Raw genomic sequence first — 20,704 nt, 5'->3', positions numbered from 1 at the left:
CCAACAGGAAAGTAAAACACACGAGCAAGTCACTCGTGAATGCAACAGAGCAACAGTGATAGATATGACAAAAAAGTGTTAAAGCATGAACTCAAGTTCAGATTATAAGGGGGAAGTTTACTACTTGCACTGATTAGAGTGTACTTAAGTAAATTTCTTAAAAAGAGAGCGCAAGACCTAGAATGCTTGTTTCCCCAACCACCACGTTAGAGGTAAACTAGTTTTTTTTTCTGTAAAAAGCCGTTGCAGAAACTCTGAACATGTTGTTGACCTAGTGTCATGTGACTCACTTTGGAGCTCAGGTTAAATTTATTAGAACTGCCAAGTTGAGTGTATGAATACTCGTGCTGCCATGCACATCAGCTGCAAAGGTTCAGACCCGGCATGTACTTAATCCAATGAAGCATGCATGAGTCAACTAGGCAAAGTTAATTTGAATTAGAGAGGGGAAACATTTGGGATCAACCTATATTGAAGCAGATTGTGAATGGAGGAAGATTGATAAAAGGGACTAAAACTGTGCGCGCACATCCAGATGAATGTCAAGAGCATGAGCAAAAGCAGACTTGCACCCTGAAAAATGAACTGTGTTTGGGGGAGAATGGAAGGAGGTAAATGTAATGCAGCAACCTACATGTCACTTCATAGTGCGTATGGCATATGAGAAAATATATGGGCATTTGGGGAGGCAAAGAGCATGTCAGTTCCAAACTGTTTCAGACACAAAAACGGAAGTTGCTGGAAAAGCTCAGCAGGTCTGGCAGCATCTGAGAAGAGAAATCACAGTTAATGTTTTGGATCTGGTGACTCTTTCTTGGAATGTCCAAATGTTCAGAGGTTCAAACTTGTTTCCAGTTGAGAGTTCATGTTTGCAAACCATAGAGGTCTGATATCTCCTACAATGCCTGTGGGATAGCCAACATAACAGTGACACATGCTTGTCAGAAAGAAACTGTGTACCAGGAATAAACTGCGCATTACATCACATGTCAAAACAATGGAGAGTGCACACACAAGTCAGAAAAGCCAGAAGCAACACAAAGGCAAGAGTAAGCAGTGGAAGCACAAAATTACAAAGGATGCTGATAGATGAAGTGAATGGGCATAATTGTACCAAATAGAATTCAATGCAGGCAAATGTATATACCTCAAAAGAATAGAACTGTGTGCCTTGCATGTGATGAATTGCTAGAAGCAGTGAGATCCAAAATGTGATTGGGTTTGTCGATGATTGATTGAGATGTTAAGAATGGGTACAGAAAATAATTAGAAAACCTTCTGGAGTGGTGGCCGTTTCTAGAGGAATAGATGATGCATGCTGGAATTCCTGCTTCAGTTACTCAAATCCCTGTTTGGACCTTTATCTGGAATGCTTTGAGCAGTTATGGTATATCGCACCCTCTGAAGGATATATTTGCTGGCATTGGAGAAAGACGAACATATTAGAATGATATCTTCAATTCCAGGGTTACTTCTGAGGAGGAACTGCACAAGCAAGAACTGTACTCCCTGGAGGTTCGATGTTTAAGGGCTGATATTATTAAACCTTTCAAGATAGTAACGGGAACTCTTGGTGAGGTTGGAAGAAAGTAATTTCTGTTTGGTGAATCGAGTATGAGGCATTGTCTAAAGATTAGAACCAGACCTTTTGGGTGAAATTGGGAAGCACTTTTAAATGCAAGGGCTGTTTGAAGTTTGGAGCTCACTTTTGCAAATATTGATTGCTGGATCAGTTGATCGAATTTAACTATTGGGTCATTGACAGATATGAACATGGGCAGGCCTGTGGAGTTAGGTCACAGATCACTTGAGGGCAAATGGATCTACTTCTCCTTCTAATTTAGGTGTGTCACATGTACAGTGTGCAAGCAGATTCGTGGGGAGATACAAACAGCAAAAAGTAGAAACAGGACCAGGACATTTAGCACTTTGAACCTACTCCTGCATTTAATGTGATTGTGGCTGATCATCCAATTTAGTACCCTATTCTTGCTTTCTTGTCATATCATTTCATTCCTTTAGCCCAAAGAACTATAACTAACTCCTTGAAAACATTCAATGTTTCAGCCTCAACTGCTTCATATGGCAAAGAATTCCACAGGCTTGCTACTCTATGGGTGGAGAAATTTCTCCTCTGCTCAGTCCTAAATGATCTATCTTATATCTGTGATCTGTAACTCCCTGGTGATTGATCACATAGTTCTGCATTTCCCCTATCTGTCCTGTTAGAACTTTATGGGTTTCTATGTGGTCCGTTTCATTTTCCAAACCTGCAGTGAATGTAGTTCCAATCAATTCAGTCTGACATCATATGTTACTCCTGACATCCCAGGAATCCGTGTGAGTCACACTGAAGCATCCTCGCAACCCCCTCACTGCTCACTCTCCTAATCCAGCTTTGTGCAATCTGCAAACTTGGAGATATTTATATTTAGTCCTGTCATCTAAACCATGAATGTATATTGTGACTAGCTGGGATCTAAGCGTTTAGCCCTGCAGTGCACTACTAGTCACTGCCTGTCTTTTTGGAAAAAAAATCCTGTTAATCCTACTGTTTGTTTCCTGACTGCCAACCAGTTCTCTATCCATGTCAGTAAACTAGCATTAGATCGCATATGCATTAATTTTGCATACCAGTCTCCTGTGTTGCACCTCATTGAAGGCCTTCTGAAAGTCCAAGAAAACTACTTCCTTTTGGCTCCTCCTTATCAACTCTGTTAGTTATATCCTTAAAATTCCATTATATTTGTAAGCATTTCATAGAATTATGCTGACTTTGTCCAATCCTGGCATTGTTTTCCAAGTATTGTGCTATTCAGTCTTTCATAACGGACTCTCGCATTTTCCCCACTACCAGTGACAGACTAACCAGTCTATAATTTGCTGCTTTCTCTCAACTTTTTTAAATAGTGGGGTTACGTCAGCGACGACTCAATCCACAGGAAGTATTTCAGAGTCTGTAGAAGTTTTGAAGATGACCACCAGTGTATTCACGTATCTTATGTAGTTAAATTCTCTGGCTTGTAGAATATTGGGCCCTGGAAATTTATTAGCCTTTAATCCCATCAGTTTCCCTAACATCATTTTCCTACTCATAATTTCCTTCAGTTCCACATGTATCACATTTCGATAGGGTAGTTAAGGAGTTTAGCATGTTTGCTTTCGTTACTCACTCCTTTGAGTATAGGAGTTGGAGCATTGAGGTTGTATAGGATGTTGAAGAAGTGTCTTCTGGAGTATGTTGTCCAGTTCTAGTTGCTTTTTTTTATAGGAATGGTGTTCTTAAGCTGTAGAAGGTTCTGAAGAAATATATCAAGATGTTGCTGGGAATAGAAGGCTTGAGTTATAAGGACGGGCTGGGGCTTGTTTTCACGGGAGCACAGGAAGTTGAGGGCTGTCCTTACACAAGTTTATAAAGTAATGAAGGGTATAAAGAAGGTGAATGGCAGGTGCCTTTTCTGTAAGGTGGGGGATTTCGAGACTAGGGGACATCTTTTTCAGATGAGAGGGAAAAGATTTTAAAAAAGACATGAGGGACAATTTTTGTTTTTTTATATAGTGATTTGTGTGTGGAATGAACTTCTAGAGGAAGTAGTGGATGCAGGTACAGTTGCAATGTTTAAACACATTGAGATAAGTACATGAATAAGAACTGTTGGAGGGATATGGGCCAAGCACATAATACAGGTTGGGTGCCTTTATCCAACCCCAACTCGCGTTTTTTTTTTGCCTCTTGGTGTTTCTAAGCTGCCATTTTAGTTTAGACCATTCCCAACTGCCCCAATTCCTGAATACTATTCCTACGATATCAGTTCTGGTTTTGCCCAGTTGCAACCTGTCTATCTTGAACTGGTTCCACTTATGCAAAAGCTGGCCACAATGGCTAAGCAATCTGGAATATTCCCACTTCACACCATTTCTACATCCATGTGTTCATTTGATATATCCTACTATTTCTACACTGATTAGCCCATGGCACTGGTAACAATTCCGAGATCACAGCTTTTTGAGGCCCTGTGCTTTTGAGACGCCATCCTCATTTTTTTTTTGTTGATACTCATGATCAGGGTTTGTTCACTCTCCCATGGAAGTGTCTTGTAGCTGTTTCGGCATATCATTGATCCTAGCACCCAGGAGGAAACATAGAATTCTGGAATCCCACTGCAGCTACTGAAAAGACATGATTGAATCCCTTTATTATTTTAGTCTTCCCACACGTTCTTCCTTCTCCTGTGCAGCAGAGTCAGCAGTGGATCAATTAGTTTGGCTGTTGCTGCTTTCCTCTGAGGTGCCATTCTCCTCAACAGTATCCAAAATGGGATATGAATTTCGTGGGGGATTCCTGCACTGCTTGCCTATTCTTTTTCTGCCTGGTGGTCATCCATTCTCTCTGTGACAGTTGAGTCTTATTCTGAAGAATGGCCATCTCTTTTTTTTTTCATGCTGCCCACGATATTCTTAGCCTTGTGGATGTGCAAAGTCTCCGTGGCAGCTGCTACAGCTCAAACTCTGACTTCCAGATCCTGCGTGTGGAGACACTTCTTGCACGTTTTTGGTTTCAGGCATTGTAATTCTGCCCAACTTCAACATATTGAGCAGCAGGAATCCAGCATGATCTTGAGCTCTCCTTCCATAAGCTGAAATAATGATGAGTCATGTTGATGTCTGACCTTAAATACTGGCACATACTTCACTGTGATTCACATCACACTGTCTCCCCATCCGCCTAAACCTCTACAAAATCATTTGCAGAAGTGATCGTTGATTAATGTTCAATTTTGGGATTCGTCAATAGTCCAGTAAAGTGGAGGCCAAACACAGAAAATGCTGGAAACATTGCATGTCAGATACAGCACCTGTGGAGAGATGTCATGTTGTTTCAAGTGTTGACCCTATTTCAGACAGAGGCCATCAGTATTTTACTCTCACATCTTGGCTAAAATCAACAAAGTCACCTTGGATGAAGAATTATACCTGGAATTAATTGGCTTCTCTGCCTCAGCTAATGAGTGGAGAGATCTACTGAACCCTGGAGAAAAATCTAGTTGTTCCTTCACTTAACTTCACAGTGGAAAATGAGCTTCTTTTCAAGCTATCCCATGATAGAGGAAGTGCGTAGACTTTGAGAACTTTGAAGGAATAGTTTAGACCTGTTAAAGGATGGACGGGTAATCCAGAGACCCAGTTTTGAATACTACCATAACAGACAGTGGAAAATTGAATTCAGAAAACAGAAACTTGAATTAAAAGTCTAATGATGGCCATGAAATCATTGTCAATTTTTGTACAGGCTCATCTGGTTCACTGATGTCCTTTAGGGAAGTAAATCCTCTATCCCTGTCTGGTCTGACCTAAATGTGACTCCGGACTCTCACTAACTTGCTTGACTCATAAGTGGTCTTGAAATGGCCTGAGAAAACCACTGAGTTTTATCCGACTGCTTAAAAAGCCACAAAGAGTAATGGATCAGACGTCATGGTGGCTCAGTAGTTAGCAGTACTGCTTCAACACCAGGGACCCGGATTCAATTCCACCCTGAGGCAACTGTCTGTGTTGTGTTTTCACAATCTCCCTATGTCTGCATGGATTTCCCCTGGGTGTTGTGGTTTCTTCCTGCAGTCCAAAGATGTGCAGATTAGGTGGATTAGCCATGGGAAAAACAGAATTACAGTGATAAGGATGAGGGAGTGGGTTGGAGTGAAATGCTCTTTCGTGGGTCGGTGTGGACTCGATGGGTCAAATGGCTTGCTTCTACACTGTAGGGATTCTATGGATATGGAAGTTGGAGAACTTGGAGAAATAATGACACTTTGAAAAGTGTCCACGTTACAGAGGAGGTGGTGCTAGACATCTGAAAATACATAAAGGTGGATTAATCATTGGGACCTGATCCCACAACTTTGAGAAACTAGGGGATTGATTTCTGGGCCTCTGGCTCAGATATTTGTATCATAGCCATGCGTGAGATACCGGAAGACTGGAGGTTGGCTAATGTAATGCTATTATTTTAGAAAAGAGGTAAGGAAAAGCCAGGGAACAATAGACTGGTGAGCCTGATGTCAGATGGAGGAGATCTTGATGGACAGGATGTACGTGTATTTCAGAAGGCAAGGACTTGGGATAGTCAATGTAGCTTTGTGCATGGAAAATTGTGTCTCACTAACTTGATTGACTTTTTTTTTGAAGAAGTGACAAAGAAGATTGTCCACTGCTCTGCCTTTATCTTTGTCAGTATGGACTTCAGTAAGGCGTTTGACAAGTTTCTGCATAGTAGACTGGTTATCAAGGTTAGATCACAAGGAATGCAGGGAGAGCTAGCTATTTGAATACAAAATTGGCGTGAAGGTAGGTGACAGTGGGTTGTGGTGGAGGTTGTTTTTTGGACTGGAGGCCTGTGACCACTGGTGTGCTACAAGGATCAGTGCTGGTTCCACTGCTTTTTGTAATTTATCTGAATGATTTGAATGTGAATATAGGAGGCATGGTTAGTACGTTTGCAGATGACAAAATTGATGGTGTATTGAACAGTGAAGAAGGTTATCTAAGAGTGCAATGGGGCTTTGATCAGATGGGCCAATGGGTGACAGAGTTTAATTTAGATATATGAGGTCTTGCATTTTGGTAAAGCAAATGGAGGCAGGACTTAGTCAGTTACTGGTAGGGCCCTGGGGAATGTTGCCAAACAAAGAAACCTAGGGGTACAGGTGCATAGTTCCTTGAAAGTCAAGTCACAGGCAGAAAAGGTAGTAAAGAAAGTATTTGGTATTCTTGCCTTTATTGGTCAGTGCATTGAGTATAAGAGTTGGAATATCGTATTGCAGCTGTACAGGACATTGGTTAAGCCACTTTTGGAATACTGCATGCAATTCTGGTCTCCCAGGTTTAGGAAAGATGTTGTGAAACTTCAAAGGGTTCAGAAAAAATTTACAAGCATGTTGCCGAGGTTGGAGCTATGGGGAGAGGTGAATAGGCTAAGGCTATTTTTCCTGGGGCATCATAGGCTGAGGGGTGACCTTTTACAGAGGTTTATAAAATCATGAGGGGCGTGAATAGCTAAGGTCTTTTTCCCTGGGGCTGGGGAGTCTAAAACTGGAGGGCAGAGGTTTAAATGAGAAGGGAAATATTTAAAAGGGGCTGTAAGGGTCAGCTTTTTGATGCAGGAGGTGTGTGTTTGGAATGACTGCCAGAAGTAGTGGAGTTTGGTAAAATTGCAACATTTAAAAAGCATATGGATGGGTCCATGGAAAGGAAGAGTTTAGAGGGATATGGGCTTAATGCTGGTAAATGGCACTAGATTAATTTAGCATACCTAATTTGCATGGATGAGTTGGACCGACAGTTGAGTTACTGTGCTGTGCAATTCAATGACACTCTGACTTACTCCTTCAAATTGAGCCCTTGCATTGTCCTTAAAATGTAATACTATTCGTAATTATTTTCTCTGGTGCCCTTCTGTGGACTTCTGTCTTCTTCCCCATATAAATGGTAAATCTGAAATAAAAACGTTAGAAATTTATAAGCAGTAAGCCAAGTATAAATACTTACCCGACCTTGCCGTATCAGTGAATTCCTGTAGCCAGTGTCACTTTTTGATTGCTTCACTGTGATGCTGCTACAGGATGCTTTTTCCCTCATTATTATTCCCTATTTCCCTATATTAACTGCTTTAATATAGTGCTACCTGCAGAACCTTCTTCCCAAACTGCTTCACCACAATACTGATTGTGGGATGCTTTCCGAAACTGCTTCACTGTGATGCTGCTGCATGCACACAATCAAATGGAGACTGATGAGTGTGAGCAAGCGAGATATAGTGTACAATTAGAATGAGACATGGAAGGTAGTTACAGGGCTGCAGTGTTTGCTGAGAACCCAAGGAGGAAGCCAATGAAGTACCAAAAACAGGAGCATGCATTCAAACTAATCCATGACTGAGCAATGAGAGTGGCTGTGTTTGTGCTCACGCCACACAAAGATTGAGTCACAGTTAGCAATCTTGCATTTGAAATTTCTTGCATGCTTAGGATGACCCAAGGTACCTCACACCCAGTGACTTACTTTTGAAGAAGAGTCCACTACTTCCATTGAGGATCACAAAGAGCTAATACAGTGTAAGACTTGTAATCTGAGTGAATGATTTACAAGAAAGCCATGTTAAGAGAGAAGTGTGTGCGTGAAGATAGACCAGATACCACAGATACCAGTAGGGTGGGAGAAACAATGTGCATGCATGTACTGCTATCACCAAACATTTCGTGAGTGATTACATGATTTGCAAAGATGGGATGAATCACAAGAGCCACAGAAGAGAGAAGAGGAGTGGGGAGAGATAATGGGAACTGCAGATGCTGGAGAATCCAAGAAAATAAAGTGTAAAGCTGATGTTTCGGGCCTCGACCCTTCATCTGATGAAGGTCTGGGCCCGAAACGTCAGCTTTTGTGCTCCTGAGATACTGCTTGGCCTGCTGTGTTCATCCGGCTTTACACTTTATTATCTATAGAGAAGAGAAGGGTGTATTTTGTGCTTTGTAATTTATTTGTGGTGCTCACTTGCTATTTTGATTTTATATGGTTCGCATCCTCTATACCTCTGTGCTTTTGGTCAGTCTTGCTGAATAAGAGTGCTGTAGAAGTGTAAACTTTCGGACATTTTTGAAGTCAGGATTTTGACAGGGTATCTGCAGTTGAGGATTTTCAGTTTGTGCATCGGAAATATTATTTGAGTGATAAATTGAGTTGATTTTTTTTTATACAGATCTTGTGATTTTCCCCTGTTGGATTTTCATCTGTGTTAGGCTGAAGTGTCTGTTTCTACGCTGTCTAACTGTATACTATTTAGAGTTTTTACGGAATCGAAACAAAATATAATTGGGAGAGGTGTTTATGCAGTGCAAATTTGTGGGATGTATTGTGTGGTAAAAATTTCGTTTAAGTAATACCGCAAATAACCCATTGATCGATGGGAAGAAAATAAAAGATGTCCAAGTCACATTGTTGGATGACAGTTGTGATCGATGCACTAATGGTTTACCAAGAATATTATATTCTTGTTCTGGTACTTAGGGTTAAATTTAAGCTGATTTGAGTAGATGTTGTAATATGTGTCTGCATGTATTTTTTCAGATTCTCTGAAGCAGGGCTTGGATCATGTGAAAGAAAGCTGTTACTTTTATTAATTGAACAATGGAGTATTCCACAGATTTTGACTTAGTGTTGGTAAAGGCAGCACGGGTGCACATGGATGTAGAGTTGTAGCTGATTTCAGTGTAATAAAAATGAAACTGACAAAATATTAAATAAACAGTGGAATTTGTTTAAACAGGAGATGATGATTAAGGTACAGCGAAAAATACTCCCTCCAAGAAGTGAAGAGTTAATGCTAACATGGTGTAGAAAGCATTGATTAGTTAGTAGTGACCGTGTCTGTGCTCACTTTTGGGAAGTCCAAGAAGGATGTCTGCGTGCACTGTATCATGTTCACTTAATTCTTCAATTTTACAAAGATGATGTTTCGTTGAATTGAGAAACTGTATGAAGCGACGCTTGTAGAATTGGTCTTTTTAATGAGAATTAGTGATAGCTAAAACAAATTTTGTGAACTTGTTTAGTGTCACAAAGGTTTTGTGGGGGAAACCACTTTCCACTAATCAATGAAGTGGTAACCCAAACCCAATAAAGAAAGGTTACGGGAATTGTTTCAAGTACAGATTCTTAGTGCTTGGAATCTGCTAGAAGCAGTGATGAGTGAATTGTTAGTAGCTTTCAGAAGTGAAATGGATAAGTTTGAGTTAGACAATGAAAAGGGCAGAAGAGTGAAACACATTGACAGTTTGATTTCAGATGCACGATGAGTTGGATGACCATCTGCACTATAACTTTCAGGAATCTATTTACGCTTGCAATCTGTGCAGTTAAATAGCCGTGATTGCGTGGGATTCTATCACAAAATTCTGACAGAAGGAGACAGTGTCCTCATGTTCAATGTTTCTGTCTCTTTTTGTCAATGTTAACCCTGAAAGAAATGGAGACAACTAGAAATTTTACTATGTTGCCACTCTGGCACCAAAATGGCATTCTGTGGCTTTTTCTAGCCGAATCAAATGTCCTCGATTCTACGGTAACACTTTGCAGGTGCAGGAAGTCTGAAATTAAAGTACAACTTTGGAAAAAGTCTCAGCAGGTCTTGGAGCACTTTTGGAGAGGGAAGAGAGCTAAAATTTCAAGTCCATTGTGACTGTTCTACGGAACTGATGTGGTTCTGATAATGTTTTGACATTTTGCATTTATTTGCAGGCTGCTATTAATGGAATAATTCCACAAGAGAATGGCATTTTACAGACGTAAGTAACCTTAACATATTTTATTGCAGGGAGGGCGTGTGAGGGATGAGTTGCGGGAAATGTGGAGATACAGTCAAGGGTGTTCACAACCACTGAGGGGGTGAATGTTGCGGTCCTTGAAAAATGAGTACATCTGAGATGTATGGGAGTGGAGTGCCTCATCCTGGGAACAGATGCTGCGGAGGCAAAGGATTTGGGAACAGGGTATGTCATTATTTACAGGAAGGTGGGTGGGAGGAGTTGTACTCGAGGTAACTGTGGGAGTCGGTGGGCTTGAAATGGATATCGGTTTCTGGTTGGTTGCTGGAGATGGAGACATAAGGGTCCAGAAAGGAGAGACAAGTATTAAAAATGGTCCAGGTGAATTTCAGGTTGGGGTGGAAGGTGTTGGTGAAGTGGATGAACTGTTAGACCTTCTTGTGGGAACACGATGCGGCGCCGATACAGTCGTCAATGTAGGGGGAGGGGTTTAGGGCCAGTGTAGGTACGGAAGAGGGATTGTTCCACGTAACCTACAAAGACGCAGGCATAGCTTGGCCCCATGGGGGTACCTGCATGGGTACTGTTGGGCACACACACCCTCCCCACAATAAAAACTGAAACAGAATCAACCTCGTCCTCACGTACCATCCCACCAACCTCTGGATCCAATGCATCATCCTCCGACACTTCTTCTGCCATCTGCAATCTGACCCCACCACCAAAGACAATTTTCCCTCCTTAGCCTTATCTGCCTTCCCGAGGGACCAGTCTGTCCCTGACTCCCTTGTCCGCCCCACACTCACCTGCAGCCCCACCACACCCGGCACTTTTCCCTGCAACCGCAGGAAGTGCTACACCTGCCCCTACACCTCCCCCCTCACCTCCATTCCAGGCCCCAAGAAGACCTTCCACATCAAGCAGGTGTTCACCTGCACATCTGCTAGTGTCACCTCTACATTGGGGAAACCACTTTGCAGAACACCTATGCTCGGTTTGCACGAAACAACTGCACTTCCCAGCCATGAACCATTTCAACTCCCCCCTCCCATTCTGCAGACAACATGTCCATCCTGGGCCTCCTGCAGTGCCACAACGATGCAACCTGAAGGTTGCAGGAACAGCAACTCATATTCCACTTGGGAACCCTGCAGCCCAATGGTATCAATGTGGGCTTCACAAGCTTTAAATCTCCCCTCCCCCTCCCACATCCCAAAACCAGTCCAGCTCATCCCCACCTCCCTAACCTGTTCCTCCTCCCACCTCAAGCCCCACCCCCATCTCCTACCTACTAACCTCATCCCACCCCCTTGACCTGTCCGTTCTCCCTGGTGTGACCTATCTCTTCCCTACCTCCCCACCTACAGTCACCTTTACTGGCTCCATCCCTGCCACTTTGACTTCCTCTCCACCTGTCTTCTCCGCTATCCATCTTCTATCTGCCTTCCTTCTCTCCCAATTTATTTCAGAACCCCCTTCCCCTCCCTCATTTCTGAAGAAGGGTCTCGGCCCGAAACATCAGCTTTCCTGCTCCTATGATGCTGCTTGGCCTGCTGTGTTCATCCAGCTCTACACCTTGTTATTCCACAAACTGATCAGTTTGTTTGCATTTGACTAGTCCAGTGTACAACAGGCTATATTGTGAACAGTGAATACGTGTACTAAACTGGAAGAAGTACTTAAATTGCATACTGCTTTGAAAGGCCTTGGCAAGTGAGAGAAGAGGTGAAAGAGTAGGTGTTGTTGGAAGGGTGTTATGGAGACAATTGAGAATGCTGAAGGGGAGAGCAACGTACATTTGGTGCAACTCTCTCGAGGTAGCAGAAATAATAAGGAATTATCAGTGGAATACAAGGATGATACAGTAGAAGCTGAGGACCAGATGAACCCAGTCTTGTTCTTGTAATGGAGATGAAATGGTGAAAGCAAAATATTAGAATGGGATAGACCTCTTCCAAGACGCTGTCATCCATGGTGAGGAGGATCCCTTAGATGATGTGTTTTGGTCTTGGTAGAGAACAGTTAGGTATTTGTTTTTAGAATCTGAAAATCCAAGTATTTACTAAAATAGTGAAACCACAGAACTTACTGTTAAAATCAAAAGAATTTTACTACAGAAACATCAGTGAATACAAATAGCAATTAATATACTTAATTTGAAATAGTAAGTTTTACTAGAAGCCATAAGTATATTCAACTCATTTACACAAAACTTTACTTGCAAATTTAAACCAAAAAAAAGGCACACCCTTTTAAGCTTTTCCCCTCAATAAGGTGTGATGCTTGGAAAACTTGAAAGATTAACCAGCTGGTCTGAGTAATGCTTTAAACCTTTATTTAGAGCTTACAATTTCTTAAGCTTCCTGATTACTTTTGGAAAGGTACTCTTTTTATGTCTCATCCAACTGTCCTGAGGTTGTATTTTCCCAATTTGTCATAGATGTTTTGAATGTAGAACTAACCTTTACCCACTTGGTGCTTTTGCTCTTTCTGAGCTTGTGTATCCCAGAAGTTCCACTCCTTGTTAGGAATCCTTCAGTTAACAAGAAGTTAAATTCTTTCAGCCAACATAAACAATTTCAACTGAAGTTACAGAGTCGTACACCGTAGAAATGGGCCCTTCAACCCGTTATGTCTATGTATATGTCGATTGTTGACCACAAAACACCAACTTGTACTAATTCCATGTAATTGCACTTGGTCTGTAGTCTAATATGTCTTAGCATTCTGAGTGTTCATCCAGCTGCTGCTTAAATCTTGTAGGAGTAGCTGCTTCCACCATCCTCTGAGGCAGCATGTTCATACGGGTGAAAACACTGTTCCTCTTGTAAACCATTTTTTCCTCACTTGAAACTTGTAGTCACTGGTCATATACACATCTGCCATTGGGGAAGATTCTCATAATCTACCCTATCTATGCCTGTCATGATTTTGTATACCTCAATCAGATCACTCCTCTTGGGAGTTTAAACCCAGCCTATCCAGTCGCTTCACATCCCAGTCAACATACTGGTGAATCTCCTCTGCACCATCTCCAGTGCAGTCTCTTTAGGTGGGGGTGATGGTTGAGTGGTATTATTGCTGGGCTGTTAATCCAGAGATCCAGGAATGTTCTGGGGACCTGGGATCACGACCAGCCATGGCAGATGGTGGAGTTTGAATTCAGAAGATAGGAATCTGGAATGAAGATTCTAATGACCATGAATCCATTATTGATTTTGGGAAATCCCATGTGGTTCACTAATGTCCTCTGAGAAGGAAATCTGCCATCCTTAGCTGGTCTGGCTGACATGTGACTTGAGATCCATGCAATGTGGTTGACTTTTAACTGCCCTCTGGACAATAAATGCGGGCTGAGCTGGTGTCGCCCTCATCCCATGAATGAATTTTTTAAAAAAAAGTCCTGCCCATATTGTCGATACTGGAATTGTGTGCAGTAGTCCATCTGTGGCTTAAATTATAAGGTTGCAAAAAGGCTTTCGTGCTCTTTATATTCTATGCCCTGGCTACTGAAGGCAAGCATCTTGTATGCCTTTTTCACCACCCTGCTTATCTGTGCTGACACTTCGAAAGATCTGTGGATTTATACACCAAGGTCTGTTTGTTCCTAGGGACCTACCATTCATTGTTTATATTCTTCCCTTGGCCTTCTCCCAGTTTAAACATTTAAGTTCTGCACTACCCTACCCCTTTCCATTATAATTTTGAAACTTAGAGTTATGGTCACTATCCTCAAAATGCTCACCCATTAATGCCTTAACCACTTAACCATTCCATAGGATTAGGTCTAGCACTGCCCCTTTCCTGGAAGACTACCTTTGTATTGGCATAACTCAGAATTTTTTCTCTTGTGAGCTGGCTTTATCTAAATCCTTGCAGGCTTGAATCCAGAATCACAGTCCTAAAAATGTGTTTGATTTTCTCTCCCTGTTATTTATCTGCCAGGAAATCTGGTCAAGTGATCACTTATTGTAATCCCAATTTCTTACCAGAAATTGTAGTCCAGAAAAATGTAATTCTTAAAGTGATCCTCACCCCAACACAAGGTATAAGTTTATTTTTGTCGCAAAAGCATTTAGACTATCACAGACAGAAAGGAAGACCTAACCTGAAGCACTGACATACAATTTTCTGATGATGAAACATTTAACAACCAGAGAGGTTGACAGAATGGAAGGGAGTCCTTGGAGGATGCATTATGTGAGGAAATATAGTTGATGTAGCAATGGAAGTCAATGTGTTGATCATGAAATTTAATTGGTAACCTGTCCCAAGAAATGGAGACAAGAATTTGAAGAAGTGAAGAATCAGAGATAGACGATCACTAGGTGAGACAAAAATAGAAGTTGTTGGGAAACCTCAGCAGGTATGGCAGCATCTGTGGAGAGAAATCACAGTTCATGTTTTGGTTCCATTGACCCTTCCTCAGCACAGAGTATCAAGTGAGCTTGTGATAGAGTTTGGAAAGTTGTTGACATTTTACAGTTCAGAACAAGAACAGAAACAACAATTATTCAAGTGATCAATGTACTGGTAAAAGAGATGCAGGTGGGAACTGATGTATGACGGGAAACAGGAATGTTCCACATATCTGGCAGAAAAGGAGACACAAACCATATCAGTAACCTTCACGAATGGAGAAGGAGAGTGAAGTTAAAGAAACCATTCAATGTATGAGCAAGAACAGCTGGGGGGAGAGTGATGGCGGGTGGAAACTGGTTGAGACTTCACTCGAAGCCGAACGAAACTATAATTTGAACAAGAGGGCTATTTGTAAATGCCTGAGACTATTGCGTCATTTGATAACATCATCAGCTATCGCATGACACCACGTAATAGTCCAACAGTTTCATATCCCAGCTGTGGCCACAGGGTAGACATTCCTTGATTTGTACATCTAATCTTGGGCTTCTGCCTAAGTTGTGTAAAGAGATTCCTCTAGCCTCTATAGTGCTTGTCCAATATTCTGTAGCTATTTGCTGTGAAATCTTGATGACTAATTTTGAAATTGGCTTTTTATTTCCTGTTCCTTCTTTTACCATGTTGCCATATTTGACGATGATAGCCTTGACAGCACATGTTCATGTGCAGAGACACAAGGAGCTGTATAGATGTCTTCTAATGAATCGGTTTACAAGTTTGATATTATTTTAACTGATAAAACGCTTTACAAGTGAGTGGGTGGAAAACAGATAAAGTTGAGTTTTTGATCAAATGTTGGGGTGTTGACTTTCATACAAAACCAACCATATATAGTATGAAGTAGATATTTAACTGCGTTTTTAAGATTCAAAGTAGCTTTTTTTTCAATCTTTATACAACATTGCTGTGAATTACTTACGGTGTTCAATGAGTTATGTTGCACATTGTATGTACAGTACAAGAAAAATAACTTGATCTTCTTACACAATGGTTCTCTCAATTTTTCAGAACAACTACCAGTTCTCTCTCATCTACTTTCACTTGCCATTACAAAACAAGCTCACCAGAATTAATGGGAACTTTGGGCAATTATAAATGTTTTGTTTCTTTTTTGCTACTAAATATAAATTAAAAATTAACTTTTAAAATAAAGTAACATTAATTTTTGCCAGATGCTGAAGTATAGACATGTTCATAATCTGAATAGCTTAAGAGGAGAACACTAAAATAAAAGCAAATGGATGTTTGCTATCTGAAATAAAAACCTGAAGTGCTGGAATTACTCAAGTGGAGTAGCATCAGTGGAGAGAGAAAACATTTCCATGTCCGTTTGAATATGACTGTTCAGAAGAGAGTATTTATTTGAGATGTTCTAGTATTGTAAATTGTCACAATCTTCAAAGATAAACTTAACATTCACAGTTGTTTGGTAGTACGGAACTTGAGTATTGTTAAAAAAAACAGTTTGTTGAAGCTTCTCGTCTTGCACTGATCAGGACATTTTACTAGAAAACCAACTAAAGGGGAAAACTGATGAGAGTACTGATTGGTTGGCATGTGTAATCTGATGAATAGAGGCTTTGCCATGGCAAATGCAACAGGTAATGCTGATTGACTGTTTACTACCAGACTTCACTCAAATTTAAACTCGTTCCTTTGACTGTGACATATTCTATGTAACCTGGCAAATTTTTGACAGCTCACCACCTATTTCTATCCCTTTGCAGACTCTTTCACCCTTCCCACAACTCATGTGCCTTTCTATCTTCTCATTAGCAAATATGTCCCTAATGAATTAAGTTCCTTTGTTCAAGTCATTTATATGTTGTAAACATATAAGACCCTAGCACTGATCCATCTGGCACTACACCGATAATTACTTTCCATCTTAAAAATGATGTATTCATTGCAACTCTGTCCCGATTAGCTAGCCACTCCGTTATGCAATCTATCAGGCCCAGCACTGTAAACCATTATGTCATAGCCTTTTATGTGACATGCCATCAGATATCTTTTGTAAATCCAAATACGTAAAATCTAGTAAGGCCTAGCTTATCAAACCCTTGCATCTTAGATTGTCAAAGGATGCTCATAAATTTACCCAACATGATTTATCTTTCTTAAAACCATGATGACATTGCCTGACGGTAATATGATTTGCCAAATGTCCTCCTACGATTACTATAAAGAGTGGATTCTGGCAGATGTTGGGCTCAATGGCTTATAATTTCCTGCTGTGCAGTCTCCATGTACTTGAACAGTGTTGTGCAATTTGCCTTTCTTTTGTGCAGTGGGATATTTCCAGAATATTGGGCATTTCAAATTTTGCGCCCAATGATTCCACTATCTCTGCAGTCACTTATTTTAAGACCCTCGGAAGCTTTTCCTCAAATCCCCTTGAAATCTCCTGCCTTTAACTGTAGAATTATGCCCCTTTGTTATTGAACTTTTGACTAAGAGAAACAATTGCTTTCCATTCACCCTGTCAATTTCCCTCAATCTTAGCAGAATGTCTTTCTAAATTCTTCCCTGCTCAGTGGATCATGTGACCCAGCTTCTTCCCCTCCCACTGCAGGTTCAATTCCAGCTCTGAGGAGATATTCTCTACCTTGCTACTTGCAGGTCAGAATAAGACTTGTGTTCACAGTTGCAGAGAATGTATCTATCCTACTACATATAGTTTTCCCCTGCTGCAACTGCTTTTCTCTTTACTCCTGTCACTTGAATTACTCCCTGCACTGTGATGCTGGGGTCAGTTTGTTCATCTTTACTGCAGCTCTTTGTCAACAGAAGCTGCAGGAACCTTTTCTCTGTGTCAGACAGTTGCAAGGACTGGGGTCCCTCCAGTGCTACTTTGTGGATCCCCATACTATCTCACCTGTAGTCGTACCCACCTGTCCCTTACCATGGACTTCATACGACGTACCTTGCCTTGGGGTGCGATTGCTTCCTGGAAGAAAGTCTTTAGATAACTATTATTTTTCCTTGATGCGTTTCAGTATTTGGTCTGAACCTAGTTAATAATCTCTGGGCTAAAGTTCCTCAAGCTGTAGACCGTGTATTTGTGGTTGCTGTGGATCACACAATTGTCCACCAATGTCCATGGGCTACAGCTGCGACACATCACCTGTCCTTGATCAGATGTAGTTATATCAAGCGATTTCCCTGGTTACACAACATTGATTTTTATACCATATTTCCTTAGTACCAGGTTAAACTACTGTGGTTCTAGAGAGGTAAGAAAACGTAAAGGTCACCAATCTCATCTATCTGTTGATTTGTTTGCCATTAAGTTCCCGTGCCCTGCTGCAGCCTTCCAGCACCTTCTCTCAGGCCAACCCTTCTTTTCTGCACCTGTACAGAACAGCATCTTTTCTGCCATTGCATTGAATTCCCTCACTCATCAGTTTCCCAAGCTTACACTCTGTCTTGGGATGCTATTTTTATCCTTGCCTGTTTTGTTCAGTGAGAGTACTTGTTTTTATACTCATTGATATCCCATAGAGATGAGTCAAGCACTGCTGGCCGGAGAAGCCTGTATGAATTAGCAAATTTTGTTTGAATCGGCACTCATGTATTTTATACCTCAAATACTGCAAGTTTGTTATAATAGCATGCTGTCCGTGATGTCTGAGTAGTCACTTGAGCGTGTGAATGAGAGGGCTGTCTGCTGGTAAGTTACGTTATTAGTTCTTGTGATTTATGCTGTAAACCAAGTATAAAAGTGATGTGTATGCTCCTGTATTGTTTTTATTACTTAGTGTGTGTTTTCAAGTTCATTATGTGGACCCATTGGTCAACCAGTATACTCCTGGTTCTGTAGATGCCAGTTATAATAAGTGTGCTCTCCTTATAGTGCCTGCAGGGAGTTTGTTCATCTTTCATTAAGACTGATAGATTGTAGCTAAATGCAAACTTTACAACATTTAAAATTCCCTCACATTTCGGATTCTCCAGCTTGCACTCTACCTTGAACTATACTCCATTTTGAGCTGCTATGTTTGTGCTTGCTAACTTGTGTAAATAATATTTACAATGTAAGTAAATCATATGGTAACAAAATGAATATATTTTCATAACTTGAAATTTGTTTTGAAATGCACAAGTCCTTGTGTCCTTGGGTGTTTATTATGACTAAAGTGTTCTGAATTTAGGTTTCTTTATTTAATGCTGTATATGTTCATAAATGGGTCCTGTTGTATTTTATGAATTATAAAAGATAATTCTAAAAACAGAGCAAAAATCATGTCTTTAAACTTGTAATCAGAAATTTGGATCAAAATCCTCCTTGGCTCCCTTAATATGTCGGTGAATCACCAGTTTTGCTATGGCTACCTAAAAGCAACTTGAGTGAAAAATATGTATTAGAATGAAAAAATCTACAATGTGAAACATGGAGACAACCTGTTAGATAGCAGCTACCTACAATTGAAAGTAACATGTGATGAATTAAAATAGTTTCTCATCGCTGTTCTTCTGTGCTGCATAAATCTTAACCTGTTTTTTTTTAAAGGTTATTTTTGAAATTCCTTTCACTTTGTTTTCAGTGAATTTGTTAGCGGTGAAACATCGCAGGAGCCAGTTTACGGTCCTACCAGCCAACCTTCTTCCTCCTCTTCAACTTCATCAGCTTTCTGCCCAATAGTACCATCTAGACCAGTTGTAGAAAGGCAACCAAGAATGTTAAACTTCAGAGTAGAATACCGTGACAGAAATGTGGAAGTAGTAGTTGAAGACACGAACACAGTTGGTAAGATTTTTAAAAGTATTCTTCTTGAAACAACATAGGTGTGGTTAAACTGACCAAGAGGTTTTGTGTATTTTCCAGCCACCTCCCAGCTTCTTGTACCACTTACTCTGATATTTATTCCCAAAAGATCATCTTTGTACACCAGCAATATTTGAACCCTTGCACTGAACATAACTAAATACTTGTGTTCGGGTCGTTCAGTACCTTCTTGGCCCAAGATAATGTTGATCCTTCAGGACTGTATAAGAAAGACTTGAGCATGTTTTCAGCATTGAGCAGACCTGCATCTGTTTTAATGCTGGGATATATGTGCTGAATACATCAGCTCAGTTTCATTAGAAATACAGAAAATTTTGTATTTGTTCCTGGTAGTTTTGTTGTTGAGCCTTTGTGTTTTCAAGTAAGTGAAGAATGTTGCTCTTGAAAGCATAGCTCTCACTTAAACTGATCAGATTTTCAGCGCAGCCTTAAAATAAGAGGCCAATTAGTTAAATCAAATGTCAATAGAATGACATGGCCAATTTTCTGTAAAAATGAGCTTTTACAATTCGTAACAAGTTGAATCCTTGTTTATATAATTTGGTCAGCACACTGGAAATGACTTTAATTACCAGAGAAGATTGTTGCAGATTCAGTTGTGGCTTTCAAAAGTGAATTAAATAAGCAGCAAAAAGAAATGGTTTATAGATCTACTTGAATAGGGTGGAGACATGGGGCTGCTTTTTCTTTATTCATTCATGGGATAAGGGCATCACTGGCCAGGCAGCATTTATTGCCCATCCCTAATTGCCAAGAGGGCAGTTAAGAGTCAACCACATTGCTGTGGGGCTGGAGTCGCATCTTGGCCAGACCGGGTAAGGGGTTTCCTCCCCTAAAATGCATTAGTGAACCAGACAGGTTTTTCCCAACAATCGATACATGGTCATCATTAAACTCTTTAATTCCACATATTTATTGAATTCAAATTATTGAATTCAACCATCTGCCGTGGCAGGATTTGAACACAGGCCCCCAGCACATTACCTGGGTCCCTGGGTTAACAGTCCAGCGATAGTACCACCTGGGCCGTTGCCTCCCCCAACTGGCTAAATTGTTCTTGCAGAGAACTGGCGCAGACTCGGCCATCTGACATCCTCCTTCTATGCTGTTACCATTCTATGATCCTTGTGATACAATATAGGTAAATCCAGTAACATTTTGAATCATTACCGAA

The 20,704-nt window shown here is 40.8% G+C and overlaps 1 protein-coding gene across 6 annotated transcripts in view; it reads left to right on the top strand.

The window, feature by feature from the left end:
- faf1 (Fas (TNFRSF6) associated factor 1) overlaps nucleotides 1-20,704 on the top strand; it is a 394,938-nt gene that overhangs the window by 13,761 nt on the left and 360,473 nt on the right. For 3 of the 6 annotated variants that reach the window (XM_059647930.1, XM_059647931.1, XM_059647929.1), the window contains exons 3-4: nucleotides 10,294-10,340; nucleotides 19,289-19,491. In XM_059647930.1, the coding sequence (XP_059503913.1) occupies nucleotides 10,294-10,340; nucleotides 19,289-19,491 (250 nt within the window). Of the gene's footprint in view, nucleotides 1-10,293; nucleotides 10,341-19,288; nucleotides 19,492-20,704 lie in introns of those variants that run through there. The other 3 variants (XM_059647934.1, XM_059647932.1, XM_059647933.1) reach the window with 3 other exon arrangements.

The sequence above is a fragment of the Stegostoma tigrinum genome, chromosome 8 (assembly GCF_030684315.1).
Source record: "Stegostoma tigrinum isolate sSteTig4 chromosome 8, sSteTig4.hap1, whole genome shotgun sequence".
Taxonomy (NCBI): domain Eukaryota; kingdom Metazoa; phylum Chordata; class Chondrichthyes; order Orectolobiformes; family Stegostomatidae; genus Stegostoma; species Stegostoma tigrinum.
The sequence above is the reverse complement of the archived record's forward strand: the minus strand, read 5'-3'. Positions and strand labels throughout refer to the sequence as shown.